General features: G+C 37.6%; 1 protein-coding gene across 3 annotated transcripts; it reads left to right on the forward strand.

Annotated features, from left to right (window-relative positions):
* The first annotated feature begins 799 nt into the window (after window positions 1-799).
* LOC103470724 (E3 ubiquitin-protein ligase TRIM39) lies at window positions 800-15,165 on the forward strand. 3 transcript variants are annotated; one of them, XM_081610798.1, is made up of 12 exons: window positions 800-868; window positions 2,962-3,063; window positions 7,596-8,094; window positions 9,786-9,969; window positions 10,606-10,701; window positions 11,370-11,459; window positions 11,541-11,684; window positions 12,460-12,607; window positions 13,318-13,365; window positions 13,437-13,463; window positions 13,539-13,714; window positions 14,501-15,165. In XM_081610798.1, the coding sequence occupies exons 2-12, from the start codon at window positions 2,976-2,978 to the stop codon at window positions 14,867-14,869; spliced, it is 1,869 nt and encodes a 622-aa protein (XP_081466924.1). In that variant the 5' UTR covers window positions 800-868; window positions 2,962-2,975; the 3' UTR covers window positions 14,870-15,165. The 3 variants fall into 3 exon arrangements, with proteins under 3 accessions (XP_081466924.1, XP_008417590.2, XP_008417580.2); XM_008419368.3 differs by lacking the exon at window positions 800-868 and having other exon boundaries at window positions 2,968-3,119; XM_008419358.3 differs by lacking the exons at window positions 800-868; window positions 2,962-3,063 and adding an exon at window positions 3,113-3,214.
* The last annotated feature ends 3,635 nt before the right edge of the window (window positions 15,166-18,800 follow it).

Consider the following 18,800-nt stretch of genomic DNA (forward strand, 5'->3'; position numbering starts at 1 on the left):
CTCTCCTGTTTTTTAATAAATGAGAGAAACTTTAGATTAAAATCAGCAAAATCAGAGGAGAAACATTTAAAAGTCATGGAACAATAACAGATCACATCTTAAACATGGAAAAGGTAAAGACCATTAACATAAAAAAATAAAATAAAATTTGTATTTTTGTTAGATTGAGAGAATATTTCTCAACCTGCCTCTTCCTTGAAATTAATATTTGATTCTTAAAATAAATAATTTTCCTAACTTTCTTCAGTGCAGCTCAGTTTGGCAAATAATTATCAAACTGAAGAGAGATTATCTTCCAGATTCAGTACAATCTGTTTGATTTAGATCTACAGTATTATTGTATTGTTTTCCAGCCAAACAGAACTATGGAGGCCTGATTGCAAACTCCGAACATGGACTATAAGTGAATATTAAGGTTGAATCATTGATGATTTTCAAATATAAATTTGACTTCAACTGTGGAGGGTGAACTGCGTCATTTTAGTCCACTGGGGATAAAATGGTAAACATTTCTTGGCAGTTTTCTATACCACTGTTAATGGAATCATAATGTTATAATTATTATCAACCTTAAATATTAGACCAGCCTAAACTTCACCTCCAAACATCAACAACAGGTATGAGACCAGATCAGCACAGCTGCCTCCCAAAGTGACCCAGAAACAAAGATTTATGTCAAAAGTTTTAATAGTCAGTGAAATGGATGGAATCCATTGTTTGTTCAGTACAAACAGGATGAAAATACTTTGCTTTGTGAATGACTCAGTTATAAAGGCTCAGGTTTGTTGCTGAGCATTAACATGTCATGTGCTACATTGTGCTGTGAACTTTGTTTTGAGCCTAAGCAGTCTAAGATCGCCACCTAGTGGTGAGTTGTTGTTGTTTTTTTCCACTTTAGAAGTGGCAGAGGAACGTGTCCCTGAGTGGTGCCGATGGTTTAATTTGTTGTTCTTGTGCGTTACTGACTATAAAGTAACTCTTTATTTGTTCATTGTACTAAGCTAGTTTCATCTTGTGTGTTGATATTTGTTATTAGACTGTTGATATTAGCATGCTCCATATAGCTTTCCAAACGTGAGCATTTATTGTGTAATTATATTTGGTTAGTTTACTTCTGTTTTCATGTGCTCTTAGTAGTATCCGTTTTTAGTTTGATATGCCTGGTTAATATGACTATAAGTCGTTTAATCTGAGCAAATGCTTCCAGTTATCATGTTATGGTAGTTAATGGCGGTTGGCTCTGCTGCTCGTCTTCTTCTCTGCCACGCTAACAGTAGCGCGAGCAGCTACCGTAACTGTTGTTGCTGCACGCAACACGCTCACTCACACTTTCTACTCCCTGCCATAAGAAATCTCTGGCTACTATAATAACGATCTATAGGAAACTTTTTTTTCTCATTCATAAAACGCTAAAATCGGGGACGGCTTCAGCCGGCGGGGACAGGTCACCTAAAACGGGAACTGTCCCCGGAAAACGGGGACATCTGGTCACCCTCCTCAACATGGTGACAGTTGAGAGTAACATTTTGTGAATTTGACTCATAGTGACTTTGGTAATGGTGACTCTTTATGACAAATGCGCCGTGTAACCTGTAAATGTTTCATATTGTCCCGTAAGCAGGTGTGGCCCCACCTGAACAGAAAAAGAGTTCAAAACAATGTTTAGGTGGGGACTATGGAACTATGAAAAACAAATCCCAGCTCTAATATTTTGTGATAAAGAAATACCACACAACCTTACATTCATTGAATGGTGAGTCACTTATGTCCTAATAAGTCTTTTGTGATTTTATGCGAATGAGGTCATCTAGAGTTAAATCATTCAAGCCACAAATACAAAGACCTTTAAACAGGAAACCTCTAAATACAAAATAAACGATCTAATTTATAATCTCAGTACTAATTGTGATGCTTATTGTTAGCATTGTGGTTCCATACAGTAGCAGATTGTTCAGTTTGTTCTTCAACATAAAGGTGGGAACCTTTGCGCAAAAATAATTAAACACTGGAACTTGTGTTTGTACAGCAAGTTTCAGCTGAGGTGAAGACATCTTGTATTAATCTGTATCATGTATGTGTCACTGGTTTCTCAGTTCTCTGTATTCTCTCTCTTTTGCAGGAAGCAGACTTCCTGGGTGTTTTCACTTTATCTGTCTTTTTTAACTTTTCCATCTCTGTTTCTTTTTTATTTCTCTTGTCATTTTTTATGAATATATCACACACATTTCAATATATTTTCAATATATTCTACCATATATTGCTCATAAATCTTTACATATATTCTGTGTTTGAGATTATATGTTTACATGTATTACCATTACATTTTCCCTCATAAATCATAATACATGATGGTGAATATTTAAAAATTAAAATTATGGGATATCAAAACATACATACATCTATATTTGTTTTTAATGTATTGCAATATATGGAAAGTGGCAGCCATTTGTATATTTTGCAATACATTACATCAGTGGTTCCCAAACTTTTTCTCCTAGGCCCCCCCAGTGGTTTCCAAACATTTTAAAGGTGGAAAACAGGTTACGACATGTTAAAAATAGATTAAACAGTTTTAACTGCTGATAAAAGAGATAGAGGATATAGATATGGGAAGTGTGGAAGCCCCTACTGTATCAAATTGACATAGGAATAACAGAGTTGGCCATTCTAAGGTCAAACAAAAAAAACAGCTTACAGGTTTTTTTTTTCATCCAGATGGCTTCCCGCGCCCCCCCTGCAAAGGCACGGCGCCCCCCGTAGGGGGCGCGCCCCACAGTTTGGGAACCTCTGCATTACATGAATATATATTGTATAATATCAGTATATAATTCCATATATTTACAGAACATAGCTTTCAAAATACGACAAAATAATACAATATATTTGAAATATCGTGTTCAGACTGAGTTTGCCATGACTGTAAAAGCAACAAACTGTGTCTGTCTGTCCCTTCTTTGCTAGGATGCAGAAGGCAGATGGATAAGAGAGTGTTTGGAAAACCACATACCTGCACCGTGGAGTCGTCGCACCTGTCCAGCAGGTTGGGCTGGATCCGTTCAGCAGGTGAAGGGAGTGGTTAAACACACGCTGAAGGAGAAGAATGACATGAGGGGATAAAGGTAAAGTTGTCATTCAGAACACTTTGGAGCCCAGCTTTATCGTTTACGGCCACTGAACGGCAGGAAAATCTGACGTTTTTAGTCGTCAAGAAAAGGTAAGACAAACTTAACAAGCTGGAGTTGTAGCCACATGATCTGAGCTTTTCTGTTAGTGGGGCAGATAAACAGAGGTTATGTAAAATAAACTGTACTGAATGACAGAGATACAGTTGGAGCGAACAGGTGGGAATGTTTACTCTCTTAATGCTCTGCGTGTTTTATGTTATTGAACAGATCACATTTCTACTAAGTCTCCCATAAAATCAAAGTAAAGGAATTAAATGGCAGATAATTACCTTAATTGTTGACCAGCTGAAACTAATGACCAGGAATCTTTAATTAAAGGAAAGTTATGTGGGAGATTTTAAGCGTAACGTTTTATTGAATTCATTTTCAATATTTCTTTAGACAAAGTTGAGCTGTGTTTTTATTTATTTTCCACAGTAAAATTGTCATTTTCACAACTCAGTGTTGTATCTACATCTAGTAGCTATGAATGCAGCAGGTTGAGTGTTCAGTTAAAAAAACAGTCAAATTATATCTTTAGTTTTTATTTTTACAGTAAAATAATGTTCTGTGAAACCAAAAGCACAAAAAATATAATTTCCACTGCAAAAGCATGAAATCTGACTAAATATTTTTGTATAGTTTCCAGTTTAAACATCTTAGTGCATTTGAAAAGAGATAAACCAATGTAGAAGTAACATGTCAGGAAGATATAGCAGGTTGTTTTAGATCTATAATCCCTTATTGATCTCTTATTAAGATGGAAAAATGTCTTTTTATCAGTGTCTTTTTATAAGTGACAATCTGTCAGTTGAACTAGGACTTTTTTAAGGAATTAGTGAAACAAGTTTTTTTTTATCTTCCTGAAAATTTATCTTAAAGTTAAGTTTTGTATTATTTAAAAACTAACGTGTACTAAGACATCTACAGTAGAAACTAGACCAAAAATACTTAAGATTTTGTGTTTTTACAGTGTGGTGAATCCTTTGGACTGAGCTCTGTGGGTGGATTCTTTTTTTTTTTTTGCCTATTCATGTTTAGATTATTTATCTTTGTGACGTTTCCAAACACAATCAAGGTTAGCAGCTTCAGATAAAATCAGTTTTCCGTTCAGACTGGCTCTCCAGCTGGACTGATTTATGTTTTTGTACAGAGTTAACATGTTTCTTTGCACGTTGTAGTCGCTGAAAGTGTTGAGTCATGTTACAGAAGCATGAACAATCAGTGCAGCTCACATCTGAGTCTGCGCTGCATACCTGAAGCCTGAGCGTCGTCACAGGCCAACAGGTGCTACCTGCACTGCAGCTGGTCTTACTGGTTCAACTGTTAGTTCCTCCTGGGAGAGAACGTTTGAAAAAAAGCCTCTATTTGAATCAATACTGTGCCTAAAAGTACAAATAAACACAGAAAAATGTAATATAATGAGAACATAGAATGTATTCTCTAATACGAGAGTCTAAGATATCAATAAGTGTGCTAACTGTACACTGCAAAAACACAAAATCTTATCATATTGGTCCAGCTCAGGGGTGTCCAAAGTGTGGCCCGGGGGCTATCTGTGGCCCATGAGATGATTTTGTTCGGTCCCAGACAGCAAATCAAGAATGGTAACTATTTGACCAGTGACCCAAAGAAATTTGTGAATTGTCCATTTTTCTTTTAATAAGGCAATAAATAGCCTGATGCTCTTTTATGTTTTGGGTGTTTATATACAACTTTCATAAAAATTTAGTTTATTGTTAAGCAGGTAGAACAAAAAATATATATTAAAAAAGCACAAACAAATTTTTGCATTGTTAATTTAGTGAAAAAGTGTCCTGCCTGTTTAAATTTACCAGTTTTGGCCCCAGGGCAAAACGTTTCGACACCACTGCTCTAGTTTCGAGTGCAGATATCTCAGTACACTAGAAAAATAGAAAGTTAACTTACAAGTAACTTTTCAACTAGAAATATGAGCTTGTTTTAAATAAATAATTCCTTAATATTGATTTAAAGAAGTAACAGTTTCACTAGCAGATTATTTCACTTATAACATTAGAAACATGTCTTGTTATAAGTGAAGTAATCTGTCAATTAAATAAGCACTTTTTCATCAATCAACCAATCAGAGCCAGGAGGAGGGTCTTTGCGCTGTCAATCACTCTCATCCTAACCCGTTCCCAGTTGCTCTTTGCTAAGCTGCAGCTGGTTCCACACAACATGCCACACATTCTGAATTTAATAAATTTAAAGTCTAATGAACATTTAACACTGGAACTGGAAGACATTTTAAATATCCAAAATAAATAAACAACAAATAAAATGAATTATGAAGTCTCTGTAAACAAAACTGTACTTCAAAAAAGGCCCAAGCAGCAGACTGAAGACTTTTGTCATCCAGTTTTTGGTAGAAATAGAGAAAAGAGAAAAAAGATAATCCATGCAAATGGGAATTATTGCACTCATTTTAATGTATCATGCTATTAATTGATTTTTTGCTCATTGCGACAGGCCCAGTATTCGTGTTTGTTTGTTCATTTGAAGTGGAAATCTCTAACTCTATAATTACAGATTTATGTAATTCATAAAGCCACATCTGGGCACCAGGAGTTTGTGCATGTGACTGTGAGGCTTTTTTTAGGATCTCAGGCATCTGATAGCCGACTAACCAGTGACGTTAGTGACAGCAACGACTGCAGATGTTATCAGGCGGAGACCAAAATAGCCTGCATGACGTCACAAAGACACGAGTTTTAAAGATGAAAACAAAGGAGTTAATGAGGCTGCAGATTAGAGCAAGAATGTTTGAAACGTCCTTCATTATTTTTACTCTGTTTTATACCATCCAAAACATCCGGACGCCGGCTTGGCCAAAATGTTTTGCCGACAGTGAGAGCAGGAAATAATGAACTGAAGCAGTTTTGTAATATGATAAAAGTAGACATCCTTATGAAGTTAGGAAAAAGGTTTAAGCAGTCTGACTGAAAAAGTCATTCCAAAGATGTTTCCTGAGTTACAGTGCACTGTAAAAATTTGCCGAATTACAGATTTCTTCAATCTAGCCACTGCCTGTACTGGTCTACACATGCAGAGAGGCCAATAACCTAACGTGCAAAAAACTCGGAGAAAAACATCACACGTGCAGAGACCTAAAGTCAAACTCAGAACCTGAATGCTGTGCAAAAACCTGCCCAACCTTTAACTACAACACATACAAACTGTTTATATCAGACAAAGACAAAAATAAGTTTCAAATGATGATTTATAAAAGAAAAAAAAACTATCCAACCTCGTTATTAACATCTTTTTTGTTTAATTTGACCCCTCACATACAGGTTTGATTACTGAAGAATACACCTAAATAGAACCTGTTAAAATATCTCAAAATGCAACACATAATAGGTGATGAGTTCATTAAAGAAAACCCAAATGCAGAGCAGCAGATTCGTTGAGTGGATGATGATTTATTTAAAAAATAAAAACATAAACCCATGTGAGCACAGGGAGCCAGAGGAGAACAAAAACATCAGGAACAAACAGAGGCACAAGGAGCAAAATGGGGAAAATGGGATAAAAACAGGAGAAACCAACGAGGAGGAATGAGAAAAAAATAATGAGATTAGCTAACGGGTTGCAGGTGTGAGGGGAAAGAGAGAAAGTGGCATATGGGGCGAGGGAGTAACAAGGAATAATTAGACGCAAGGAAGAAATAAACATAATAAACTAAGACAAAACCGAACTAGGTTCATCTAATCCAGTGGTTCTTAACCTGGGTTCGATCGAACCCCAGGGGTTCGATGAGTCGGTCTCAGGGGTTCGGCGGAGCCTCTGCCGCGGAGATAAAGACACACTTGTGTAAAGTCGTGATGACGCCCCGCTTTGCCATCACTTGCTGCAGAGGATCACGTTACATTGCTTAGCCAATCAGAGCTGCGGAGGAGCCCTGATTGAAGGAGCTCCACTCTCAGCATGGATTTGAACTTTTGTCTTTAAATACTTCAGCAAAGCTCACAGTTTTTAATAAATTCTATAGTCTAAATCTGCTCCTTAGTCGCGTGGGGGTGGTTACACAGCTAATATAATTACATTACTGAATCAGAATACCGCAAAGTATTTTGTGTGTCGGGGGTGGAATAAGAAGGGTTCAGTGAATGCGGATATGCAACTGGGGGGTTCGGTACCTCAAAAAAGGTTAAGAACCACTGATCTAATCAAAGAAAGAGACTAAGAAGCATATAATAATAATAATAATAATAAACTATAATCAAAACAACATAAAACAACCCAGATTCTGACATTTATCACCTGCGTAGCTATGGTAGCTAATGTTATTGTCTGAGATAGTGGGAACATGTAGATATTAAAGATAAGGGGTCCTAGGATTGAACCTAGAGGTCCCCCACATGTGAAATACATTTAAATGATTCATCCTGTTTATGTTTGCTTGTTTAGTCTTTTATTCAGGAAAAGCGGCCATGGCTCTTCCCTCTGCTTTTCTCTCTGAAGACCAGTTCACCTGCTCCATATGTCTGGAAATGTTCAACAACCCAGTCTCCACCCCGTGTGGCCACAGCTTCTGCCAGTCCTGCCTCTCTTCCTACTGGGACAGCAGAGCAAGAGGCCAGGCTGCCAAGGTTTACCAGTGTCCGCTGTGCAAGGAGTCCTTCAGCAAGCGGCCAGAGCTCCAGATAAACCGAACCTTGAAGGAAATCACCGAACAGTTCAAGCAGATGTCACAGTCTGCTGGGGGAGCCGGAGGAGGAGGGGACTATCTCAGCTTGCGGGCCCAACATTCAGGCCCGTCTCCGCCAGCGAGACCGGGGGAGATGCCAGAACGTCTCCTGGTAGAAATGATGGCACGTTTCCAGGGGCTGACGCCGCCTTCGCCTCACCAGGGCTTCCAGATGCAGAACAACCACGACCCACCGCCACCCTACTCCCCTTCTCTCAGGTAACTCAGTCACACCTCCAGAGAGATCAATGCTGAGGTGGTACAAAGACATTACCTGTTTGCTCCCATTATCAAATCAAATTTTATTTGTATTGCACATTTCAGTAACAAGACATTTACATCATAAAAACACAAAAATACAAAGTCATAAAGCATACAGTCAGCAATTGAAACATTTAATTTAGTCCAGTGCCATCATTAAATGTTTCATTTATGATGTTTTGTTTTAAAAGCAACTGTAAAAGAGCTGGGTTTTAGTCTAGATTTAAAGGAAGTCAGTGTTTCGGCTGTTTTGCAGTTTTCTGGAAATTTGTTCAAGATTTATGGTGCATAGAAGCTGAATGCTGCTTCTCTGTGTTTGGTTGCAGAGCAGAACCAGAACCAAAACACCTGAGAGGTCTGGAAGGTTGCTATGACAACAGCAGATCTTTTCTATATTGTGGTGCTAAGCTGTACAGTAAAATAACAGAAATATATAAAAGTCTGTTCTCTGAGCTACAGTGTAAGGATTCAGAACTGGTGTTATGTGCTCTATCTTCCTGGTTTTGGTCAGAACGCCAGCAGCAGCATTCTGGATCTGATTGATTTTTTTAGGCAGACCTGTGAAGACACTGTTGCAGTAATCAATGCGACTAAAGATAAGAGCATGTGTGAGTTTCTCTAGATCTCGATCTAATCCTGAAAATGTTCTTCAGGTGATATAAGGCTGACTTTGTGACTGTCTTTATGTGGCTTTGAAGGTTCAGGTCAGAGTCCATCACTTACAGCTTATAACCTGAGCTAATGGGAGCATATATTAAATAAGGGGACCTAGGATTGAACCCTGGGGTACCCCGCATGTGATTTATCCCTTTCTGGAACCTTCCTCTATGTTACTCTCTCTTTGAAACAGCTGAAATTACAAAAATAAAAGAAACAGGTGTTAAAAAGCAGATGTTAACGTTGGTCTGGATGATCTGGTAGAATAATGTACCACAATGTAATTATTTAATCAATATCAATAATTTTTGATTGTTTTCTTTATTAAGTAAAACATTTGCTAGAAAAACTTTATACATTTTGAGGGGAAAACCCCCCCAAATATCTCTTCTGCACAATGGCACATTAGGGCTGTTGTAGTAAAAAAAAACATAAAAGAGGGGTAAAATTATGTTTACAATTCACTGTCAGATGCTGCAGTTCCATAAAAACTGAATTATTTCCATACACTGCAAAAACACAAAATCTTACCAGGTACTGTTGGTCTAGTTTCTAGAGGAAGTATCTTGGTATACATGAAATAAGGCAATGTAGCTTTTCTGCTTTCCGTAAATAATTCCATAATATTGATAAAAAAGTATTAGTTCCACTGGTGCTGTTACCTAGCAACGCCAGCCAAGCCCAGCCCGTCACCTAGCAACCCAGTTCTAGTTCCACCGGGAGATTATTTAATTTGTAACATGGGAAAAATGTAAATAATCTGCCAGTGAAACTAGGACTTTCTCATCAATAGTAAGGAATTATTGACTTAAAAGAAGCTCATATATTTCCATGAAAAGTAACTTGTAAGTTATTTCAACTGTACTAAGATATTTGGACTAGAAACAAGATATAAATGACTTGTTAAGATTTTGTGTTTTTGCAGTGACCTTTCAGTTTTCTCTGATTTCAGAGAATTTATGAGTCATGAAGTGTTTTGTCTCCAAATAAAGGCGCAGCGCTGCTCAGTGTTTCCCTGACGGCCATTCCAACCTGCCGCTGTGTCCCATCCACATGAGAGACCTGGAGTTCTTCTGCCGCACTGACAACGTGTGTGTGTGCAGTGTGTGTGTGGAGACGGCAGACCACCGAGGACACAGCGTCGCCCCGGCTCAAAGAGAGTGGCACATTAAGAAGGTGTGTGTTCGTGTGTGTGTGTGTGCGTGTGTGTGGTGTGGTGTGTGTGTTAGATGCTGATTTCTAACTCGGTATCAAACAATAAGGCTTTACAAATGCACAACTTTAAATCTAAATTGATTACACTGCAAAACAACGAAATGTTACCAAGTATTTTTGATCTGCTTTCTACTACATACATCTTAGTAGACATGAAATAAGACAAAACTAACTTACATGTAACTTTTCAGCAAGATATAGGAGCTTGTTTTAAGTCAATAACTTCTTAAAATTAATTTTAAAAAGTACTAGTCCCACTGGAAGATTATTTAACTTATTTTACGTATCATAAATAAAATAATCTGCCAATGAACCAGTACTTTTTCATCAATATTGAGGAATTATTTATTTAAAACAAGCTCCTATATCTTGCTGAAAAGTTGCTTTGCCTTTATTTCAAGTGTACTCAGATATTCGTACTAGAAACTAGACATAAAATAATTGGTAATATTTTTGTTTTTTCAGTGTAAATTTTTAAAAACCCGAAGCTCTCTTCAAAAATCCAGTGCAACTTCTCTGTAGGATTATTTCTTTTTGTGATTATATAAACATAAAAAAGGTTTTCTTTTTATTTTAAACTTTCTCTCTTGTCTCCAGTCGCAGTTAGGAATCCATGAGATGGAGTTGAAGGAGCTCATCTGCGCGAGAGAGAGGAAAGTGGAAGAAATACGCAACTCCATTCGGGAAATAAAGGTGAACTCGCCGACTTTATTACTTGAGTGTCTCATATTTTAGAACAACTAATCAGATTAGTATTAAGTAGATAAATAAATCCGCTAAAATAAAATTTTGTCTTTACAAAATGTACAAATGGCCTCAGTCTTTGTATGTTTAGCCACCGGTGGTCCATGAGCGCCCCCTGGTGGTCCGCTACTTACTGCATGCAAACGACGATTTCTTTACCGTGACTTTAGCTCAAAGTGCCACAGCTAGCTGATATTTTCACTAGAAACTAGATCAAAATTACTTTGTAAGATTTTGTGTTTTTGCAGTGTACAGACACAAACCTGCAGTTTTTGTTAAAGTTTCATAAGTTTTACATTAAAAGAAACTGATTTGGATATTTTTTGTCTTTTACCTGAGTAATTATGTTATTTAGGTGAATTGTTTTCATTTTGTTTTGCAAAATACCAAAATTTTCACGTAACTTTGTATTTTGGTCCGTCTGATGATGTAATTTTTAAGTATTAAATATGATAATTTTATCAGTTACTCAGTACTTGAGTTGCCTCTTTACCAAATACATTTCTACTTTTATTTGAGTAAATTCTTGGATGGCTACTTTTCACTTTTACTTGAGTAAAAATATGTTTAACTTGCTGCTCCTGAGTCTAATTTCTGGAGACTTCTGATTCACTCAGGCTGCGGCGGAGATGGAGACAGATGGAGTCGTTTGTGCTCTGACAAAGCTAATCTCTACGGCGGAGCACTGCCAATCCAGAATCTTGGAGGTGAATAATCTGACAGATTAATTATAATAAAAAAGACATGTCTGATGGTTACATAACTGCCTGTTTTTATTATTTCGACAGGTGATAGAGACGACTGTCCTAACAGCAGAGAGCAGAGCTCAGAGTTTGCTGATAGAGCTGGAGGAGGAGATCGCTGCACTGAAGATGAGGAGCGCAACTCTGAGCCAGCTGGCTGTTTCTGAAGATTATGTGCAGTTTTTTAAGGTGAGGAAATGTTTTACATATACGAGGAAAAAAAATGAACAGGAAAAATATGGGTTGAGTATCTTGGTGTTTACGACTGATTGGAGATGGATGGTAAATAAAGGCATGCATGAGGAAGAGACGTAATCAATAAGACTAACAGCTGGTAAATGATTCTGGCTTTTTTCCCCTCAAAATTCTAATTCTGACTTTTTTCCAAAGTAAAAAAAAAATAAAAAATCAGACCTCAGAGGAAAAAAAGTCCAAATTTTGAGAAAAATAGTTGGAATTTTGATGGGGGAAAAAGTTAGAATTCTGAGTGAAAGAAATGTTTGAATTTTGAAGGAAAAAGTTTGAATTTTGAGGGAAAATAGTCCAAATTTTGAGAGAAAAAAATCAGAATCCTTTTTTAATTTCAGTGGCCCTAATTTTCTGCTGTACAAACCTGCTGTATGTGGAGGAATTAAAATAATTAGTATCCTTCCTAAAAAGAACTCCATGACTATAGTGAAGCACGGTGGTGGCTCAGTGATGCTCTGGGGTTCTGACGCTGCAAAAATTCTTGCCAGTGAAGAAAAGAAACAACATTAATCAGGAAAATATTATTTGTGATGAAACTTGTGCTGGAAACCACAGCACCTTTCAAAACCAGTATGAACCCCAGCATAACTCAAATTCCACCATGGACGCCCTGCAGTCGTTTTTCTGGATCCTTTTTTCCTCTGTGAAGAAAAACATTTACAGAATGCTTTCTGCTGCAGCCAACTGACCGATGGAAACTATTTTCTTTCCACAGACATTCCCTGCCTTGTCCTCGCCCCCACAGGCGAAGGACTGGTCCAACGTGTCCGTGTCGTCTCAGTCCACCTCTGAAGGGATTCTCAGGACCGTCAGTCAGATGGTGGAACGTCTCCAGCTGGACGTGCAGAACCTGCCAGAAGCCTGTAGGTTCACAACCAGGGAAACATTTACCTGGAAAACTCTCTCTTTGATTTTTGTTTTTCTTTTTACCAAAATATTTTTATTGAGATTTCCCACTTTGAAAATATAATCATGTACCTATCTGAACAAGCTTCTTCCATAATTACTACACGGCAGTAACATAAACCTGTAAGCCCATTTTGGGGGACCAACTATTCCAATTTGGAGAAATGAAAAAAAACAAAAAAACATGGCTTCTTAAAACAACAGGAATTACTCAGCATTATTTTAAGTCTAAATCATCAATAAAGTGAATGAAAGGATCCAACATTTTCTCAAATGTTTGGATTTCCTAATATACAGAGTTGGGTAGTAACTAGTTGCATCTACTTAAAAAAAAGTAGGAGTATTTTCTGATCAGTTCATTTTTTGGACAGCTACTTATTACTTGAATAAAAATATGCAGACGTAGTCCTTACTTTACCCACTTCTGATAATATCTAATATTTTTTCCATGGGCAAATTAAACAGTAACTGCTTTATCCACTGGGTGGCGCTACGTCTGTAAACATGCTTCCAATCCAAAGATATGCACCTTTTTTTGCAGATAACAGGTTTATATCTATTAAATTACATTCTAGGAGGTTATATTTTACTTAAGAAATAAAATGCATGGATTATATGTTTATATATTTAAGGAAATTCAACTCGTCTTTTCTTGTTTTGTTTACAGCCAAACAACAACCGTCACCAGCTCCGCCGCTCCCTCGGCCAATCGCAAGTAAGCCTTTGACCTTTTACTGAATTATTTATTAATACTGTAAATATGAATCTTTTTATTTTTCCTTGCAGGGATAAGAAGGATTCAGGAATATGCAGGTAAGGGTTGGTAAAAGACTTGCAGTCCATTTAGTATTTTATAAAGAGGAATTAATGGTGATGTCCTTCTTGCAGAGGACATCACCCTGGACCCCGGCACAGCTCACCCCCGCCTCATCATCTCAGCGGATGGGAAGCAGGTCCAGTGCGGCGACCGCCATCAGCTGGTTCCAGACAACCCAGAGCGGTTTGACCGCGTGGTGTGTGTGATGGCCCATCAGGGATTCACCTCAGGACGCCATTACTGGGAGGTAGGAAGGCTGGCAAATACATTCACTGAATACAGCAGTAGATTTAAACCACTAATAACCTGCAAATACTTGAAATCCTCTCAATAAACACTCATAACTGTCTATTTTAATAATTCAAACACTGAAAATACTTTAATATGACTAATGGAAAACATCTTGGCATGACAGTAGAAACGTCCCCAGTCCTTCTTATGTCTTCTCTGCTCTTGGGGGTAACAGCCAATTAATGGCACTTAATAGAATAGAATAGAAAAGGATAGAATAGGAAATATTTAGATTTCTACAGGAAGATGCACCCAGAAAGAATCCATGCATGCAGAATCGGACCATCAACCTGCAACAACTTTACTACATCCTAGGAATTTATCTGAGCTCCTAAGTTACATTTATTGAGGTTTTATTCCTTAAATAAATGTTTAGTTACATAGTAAAACTCAGAACCTCCTCTGAACTTTTGAGTTAAAACAGATTTCACCTTCTCATGTGAAAAAAACATGTAGAATCTGTTCAGCCTGCACAAAAACGTCCTCTTCTCTTTTGAGAGGCAGTCTGTCAGGATTTCCTTAACTACCGTCAGTATTTTCTTAGTCTGGAAAAGATTCACATCTTAAAATGCATCACCATAAACGCTACAAAACCTGCAAAAAAAATAAATAAAAATCAAGATATAATTAACCACATTCATGTTGAATGTTTTTAATTAATTTTTCAGTTCTTGGCTTTAGCTTAAGCAGAACTGATCACCTGAAATGTAACAGTCATGTTTCGCTCTCTGTCCTCTTCCAGGTGGATGTCGGCAGTAAAACCGACTGGGACCTGGGCGTAGCGAGCCGGTCCGTCATTAGAAAGGGTAAAATCCCAGTGAGCCCCGCCCACGGCTACTGGTTCCTCAGCCTGCGGGATCGGACCGACTACGCCTTCAGAACGGATCCGGCCACCAGCCTGACAGTCGCCACCAGACCGTCGCGGGTCGGCATCTATATAGACTGCGAGAAAGGACTGGTGTCCTTCTACAACGTGGAGGCCAAACTGGTCATCTTTACTTACACAGACAGTTTTAAAGACACCATCCATCCGTTCTTCAGCCCCTGCACCAATAAATCAGGGCAGAACGTGGCTCCTTTAGTAATCTGTCCTGTTGCAGTGACAGAATAAATGTTTATAATCTTCACTTATGTTGAATGCCAGAGCTGATTGTAAATGTTTCTGTTGTAGAAATCAGAATTTTAGTGATGGTTTTTAGTGAATGCTGAAAGAAATATTCGACTTGAGAAAGTCAAAATGACTTCAGATTGTTTGTATGTAAATATTAAAAAACTACTGGCAACTGCTGTCAGTTTGTTTTTACTGTTTTCTGAAAGGTGCGGTGAGACTTAATGGACTGTAGGTCTCAAACACCCCCTGTTGAAATATTAGCATTTTGTGTTGCAAATAAATCATTTGAAAACATATTTCTCAAAATAATGTGATGTTTTTCTCCTGAACAGCTCAACTGCAAGTCAAACAAATATCGGAATTAAAAGAAGAAAAAAAAACTATAATAAGCTGGTTCACTTTCTGTTTACATGTTTAAAGCAATACTTTAAACATGTCTTGCTTTAATCATAAATCAATTTCACTTACCCAGCCTTGCAAGAACAAGGCGTCAGTGATCCTGTCCACGGCTATATTTATGCTGAGGGTGTGAGAATCTGCTGTTTTCCTCATCGACTGGTAGCATTTAGCTGCGACGCGCACAATCTTGGAGGCATCGCATGGCTCAAACACCTTGATGTCGTCCAAAAAAGATGACATGAACTTGTTGGTTCCCCTGTCTATTGTCGTGGATGATATTTTTTGAAAATCCGGCCGAAATGCTACACTAATCGACTCAGAAATACTCTGCAGAGTCAGTCGAAATGAAATTACACATAGAAACTAAGCACAGCGAGGATTTGTTTGTGAGACATGCAGTCACGTGAGACATGCAGTCACGTGAGACTTTTGAGGGGCGTTTCTGGGCGGAGCTTGGTAAGTTCCATTGTGAATGCCTGCGCTGTGGTCCTCTTCGGAGAGAGCCTTATAGACCCTTTTCACAAGACGTCAAACAACATCTGTTTAACATCCACTATCTATACATAATCTAAACTGGACAAATTCCTCGCTGATTGACACCAGTTTGACTACGAAGGTACGTGTTTTGGTTTTTTCTAGCTGTTAGTTGATATCCTAAGCTAGCAATAGTAATTTGTTAGCTGGCTAACATTACCTTTCTGTTTTGAAAATAGAATGTATTTAGGCTCTAATCTTAATCAGATTTTTATAGTATAGACTGGGGTTGCCACCTGTCATGGAAAATGCGTGATCGTATTAAACCCTCCTCACTTACGCTAGTTTCACCACCCGTTCAGTAGCGACATTACCTGTAGCCACAAACACCCGCTGCTCCATCACGTCTTGAGAAGTTAAACTCTTGCTACGATCAAGACATGAGGAGGAAGACGCTGTGTAGATAGATAGATAGATAGATAGATAGATAGATAGATAGATAGATAGATAGATAGATAGATAGATAGATATTAACGTTTCATTGGAGAAATGTGATGATCTATCTATCTATCTATCTATCTATCTATCTATCTATCTATCTATCTATCTATCTATCTATCTATCTATCTATCTATCTATATATATATATATATCCATCCATCCATCCATCCATTTTCTTTACACCCTTGAGCCTTAGTGGGGTCAGGAGAGGCGCTGGTGCCCATCTCCAGCTAACCTTGGTTGTAGACTTGGCAGTAGAAAATTGATAACATAGGAATAACAACTTTATATCCCTTTTAACAGGTTACACTTGATTCTGCTGTGGTGCCTGTGAAAACAAAGTGCATGAAGTTTGTGCTCAGGTGGGAAAACCCTGTGGATCACATGGTGGGACTTCTGCTTCAAACTGCTCACTACAGTATACCATTGCCTCTGTCATCCACCAGTTCACTGCAGACTGGCACCAGTTCACTGCAGACTGGCACCAGTTCACTGCAGACTGGCACCCGCCAAGGATCCTACATGGATGTCTTCTAAAGTTGTAAACCCTGAGTACATACTGTTGAAATAAAATTGATATGCCTTTCGTAAATAAATTTTCTCTATCAATGACTTAAATTGTTAACTGTGGTCATTATGTTTGTGTAATGTAGTAACCATGTACAGTGTTTAATATAATTATTAAATAGATGTTTTAAAGAAACAGCGACAAACCGTATGTCTTTGGTCCACAATGGCAGCTTTAATTTTAGCATTTCCTCTCCTCCACATACTTTGTTGCCAGATGTGTAAAATTTACAAAAAGAAGCATTTTAAATGTAAAAGTTGCACATATGTAGATTACTCAAGAGAAGCTATTTACAATAGTCTTTTTACAGAACTCTACACATCAATTCATTTATTAATAGATACATATTAACTATATTAACTACAGAATAGATACACAAAGATTTCATTTCTAACAGCTGCTTGCAGTAGTGAGTGTTCATCCAAGAAGTGTGACTTGCAGAAGCAGGGAGGCTCTGTACTGGTTTGTCTCCTTTTAAATCAAGAGGCCCATGATAGTTTGACTAGGCAGCAGATGTCCCACAGCTGATTGACTGAACCTGCCATGGACAGAGGAACAAGACCATCCCAGATATGATGGGTTGTTAGGTCGGCTACTGTTGAGAAAGATGGACAACAAAACAAAAGGAGAAATTATGAATCACATCATAATAGGGAAATTATTTGGGAGATGGCGCTTAAGTCAATATTTAAAATGCTTTTCTAAACAACAGTGTTGGAAGATGTCAGTGATTTTAGTGAAACTTAACACACTAACACACCACTGAAAGGCAGCGGTGTACGTGTATGTTTCCTAACTGTGGCTAAAGCTGCTGCTAGCTGGTTTACTCTCCAATCGAAGGCTGGTTCCTTTGAATACAGTTGGAGAATGGTAAATTGACAATGACTAATAACGGCTAACACTTAAATGCTGTTTTATTAAAGTTGATACAGGGGCGGGGGGGGCTGCGGGTGCTTGAGCACCTGCCCTTTTTGCTCCTTCCCCCAAAGTGCCCTTTTGGTCAATTTTTATTTATTTATTTATTTTTTATAAATGTAAATGTATCTTGAAGGAGAATAACACTTAAATAATAGTCCAACAAGGATATTCATTTAGAATTAAAAATAACTCACCCTGAATTACCATGATAGATATAATGAATGTAATAAAAGTGCCATTAATGAAGGGGAAAAAAACTCAACCCAGACTTTAAGTTTAGGGTCTGGTTCACAGAGTATGAAGTTAAATTTGTTTCCCAATTATTCAATGGGGGAAAAAAACTAACCTCAGTTAAGTAAAATAAAATTGTAATCAAAACATTTGGAATTGTATTGATTCCTTTTAAAAAAAAGTTTTGTTTAAAAGACTTTTTTTTAATTAAATACATTTTTACCAAACATAAACATTTATTTGCTCACATCAGAAATATTTTGTTGTATTGTGAAAACTCAGCAGGCTTTTCTCATGGTGATATGCATTAACAATTCAATTTTTGCTTTTGTTTTTTTCGGTTTTTTTGCAGTTCCGTTAAAGTTTGATGCAGCTCTGCTTTCCTGAATGGACCGTCTTCATCTCCACTGCAAGTGCAGCAAACAGGCAGCTCTGTTATAGATTACAGTCCACTAAAAGGTTACATTGTGCCCTTGTTTATATTTTTAATAGTGTAATTCAGTAAAGACAAAATATGTCTGGTGGTCCAGCTCTGATTTACATATCTTGCTAAATTGCAGGTTTGAATATTGCAATACTTTCCTATAACAAAATAGACCTGAGGAAAGAAATTACTAATAAAATATCTTACATAGGCATAGTGTTATGCTCTATACAGAGATGTCCGTTAGCTTTGATTGTGTATCTCACAATTTTGTAATTTATCATTGTTTATTAAACTCTGAAAGCTGTGTGGCTTTGTTTATATTCTGTCCTAGAATGCAGTAAGATGTGCCCTTTTTTTGTTTTTGAGCACCTGCCCCTTTAGTGGTCTCTGCACGGCCCTGCTCTGGTCTGTAT

This window comes from Poecilia reticulata, chromosome 1 (assembly GCF_904066995.2).
Source record: "Poecilia reticulata chromosome 1, P_reticulata-male-v2, whole genome shotgun sequence".
Lineage (NCBI taxonomy): Eukaryota > Metazoa > Chordata > Actinopteri > Cyprinodontiformes > Poeciliidae > Poecilia > Poecilia reticulata.

What these genes read in the sequence shown, in the direction of transcription:
- LOC103470724 (XM_081610798.1), top strand. Translation starts at nt 2,976, where the DNA reads ATGGATAAGAGAGTGTTTGGAAAACCACATACCTGCACCGTGGAGTCG. An exon ending in GCAGAACCTGCCAGAAGCCT is followed by an intron (nt 12,608 to 13,317) that starts GTAGGTTCACAA and finishes TTTTGTTTACAG; the next exon opens with CCAAACAACAACCGTCACCA. An exon ending in CAGGACGCCATTACTGGGAG is followed by an intron (nt 13,715 to 14,500) that starts GTAGGAAGGCTG and finishes GTCCTCTTCCAG; the next exon opens with GTGGATGTCGGCAGTAAAAC.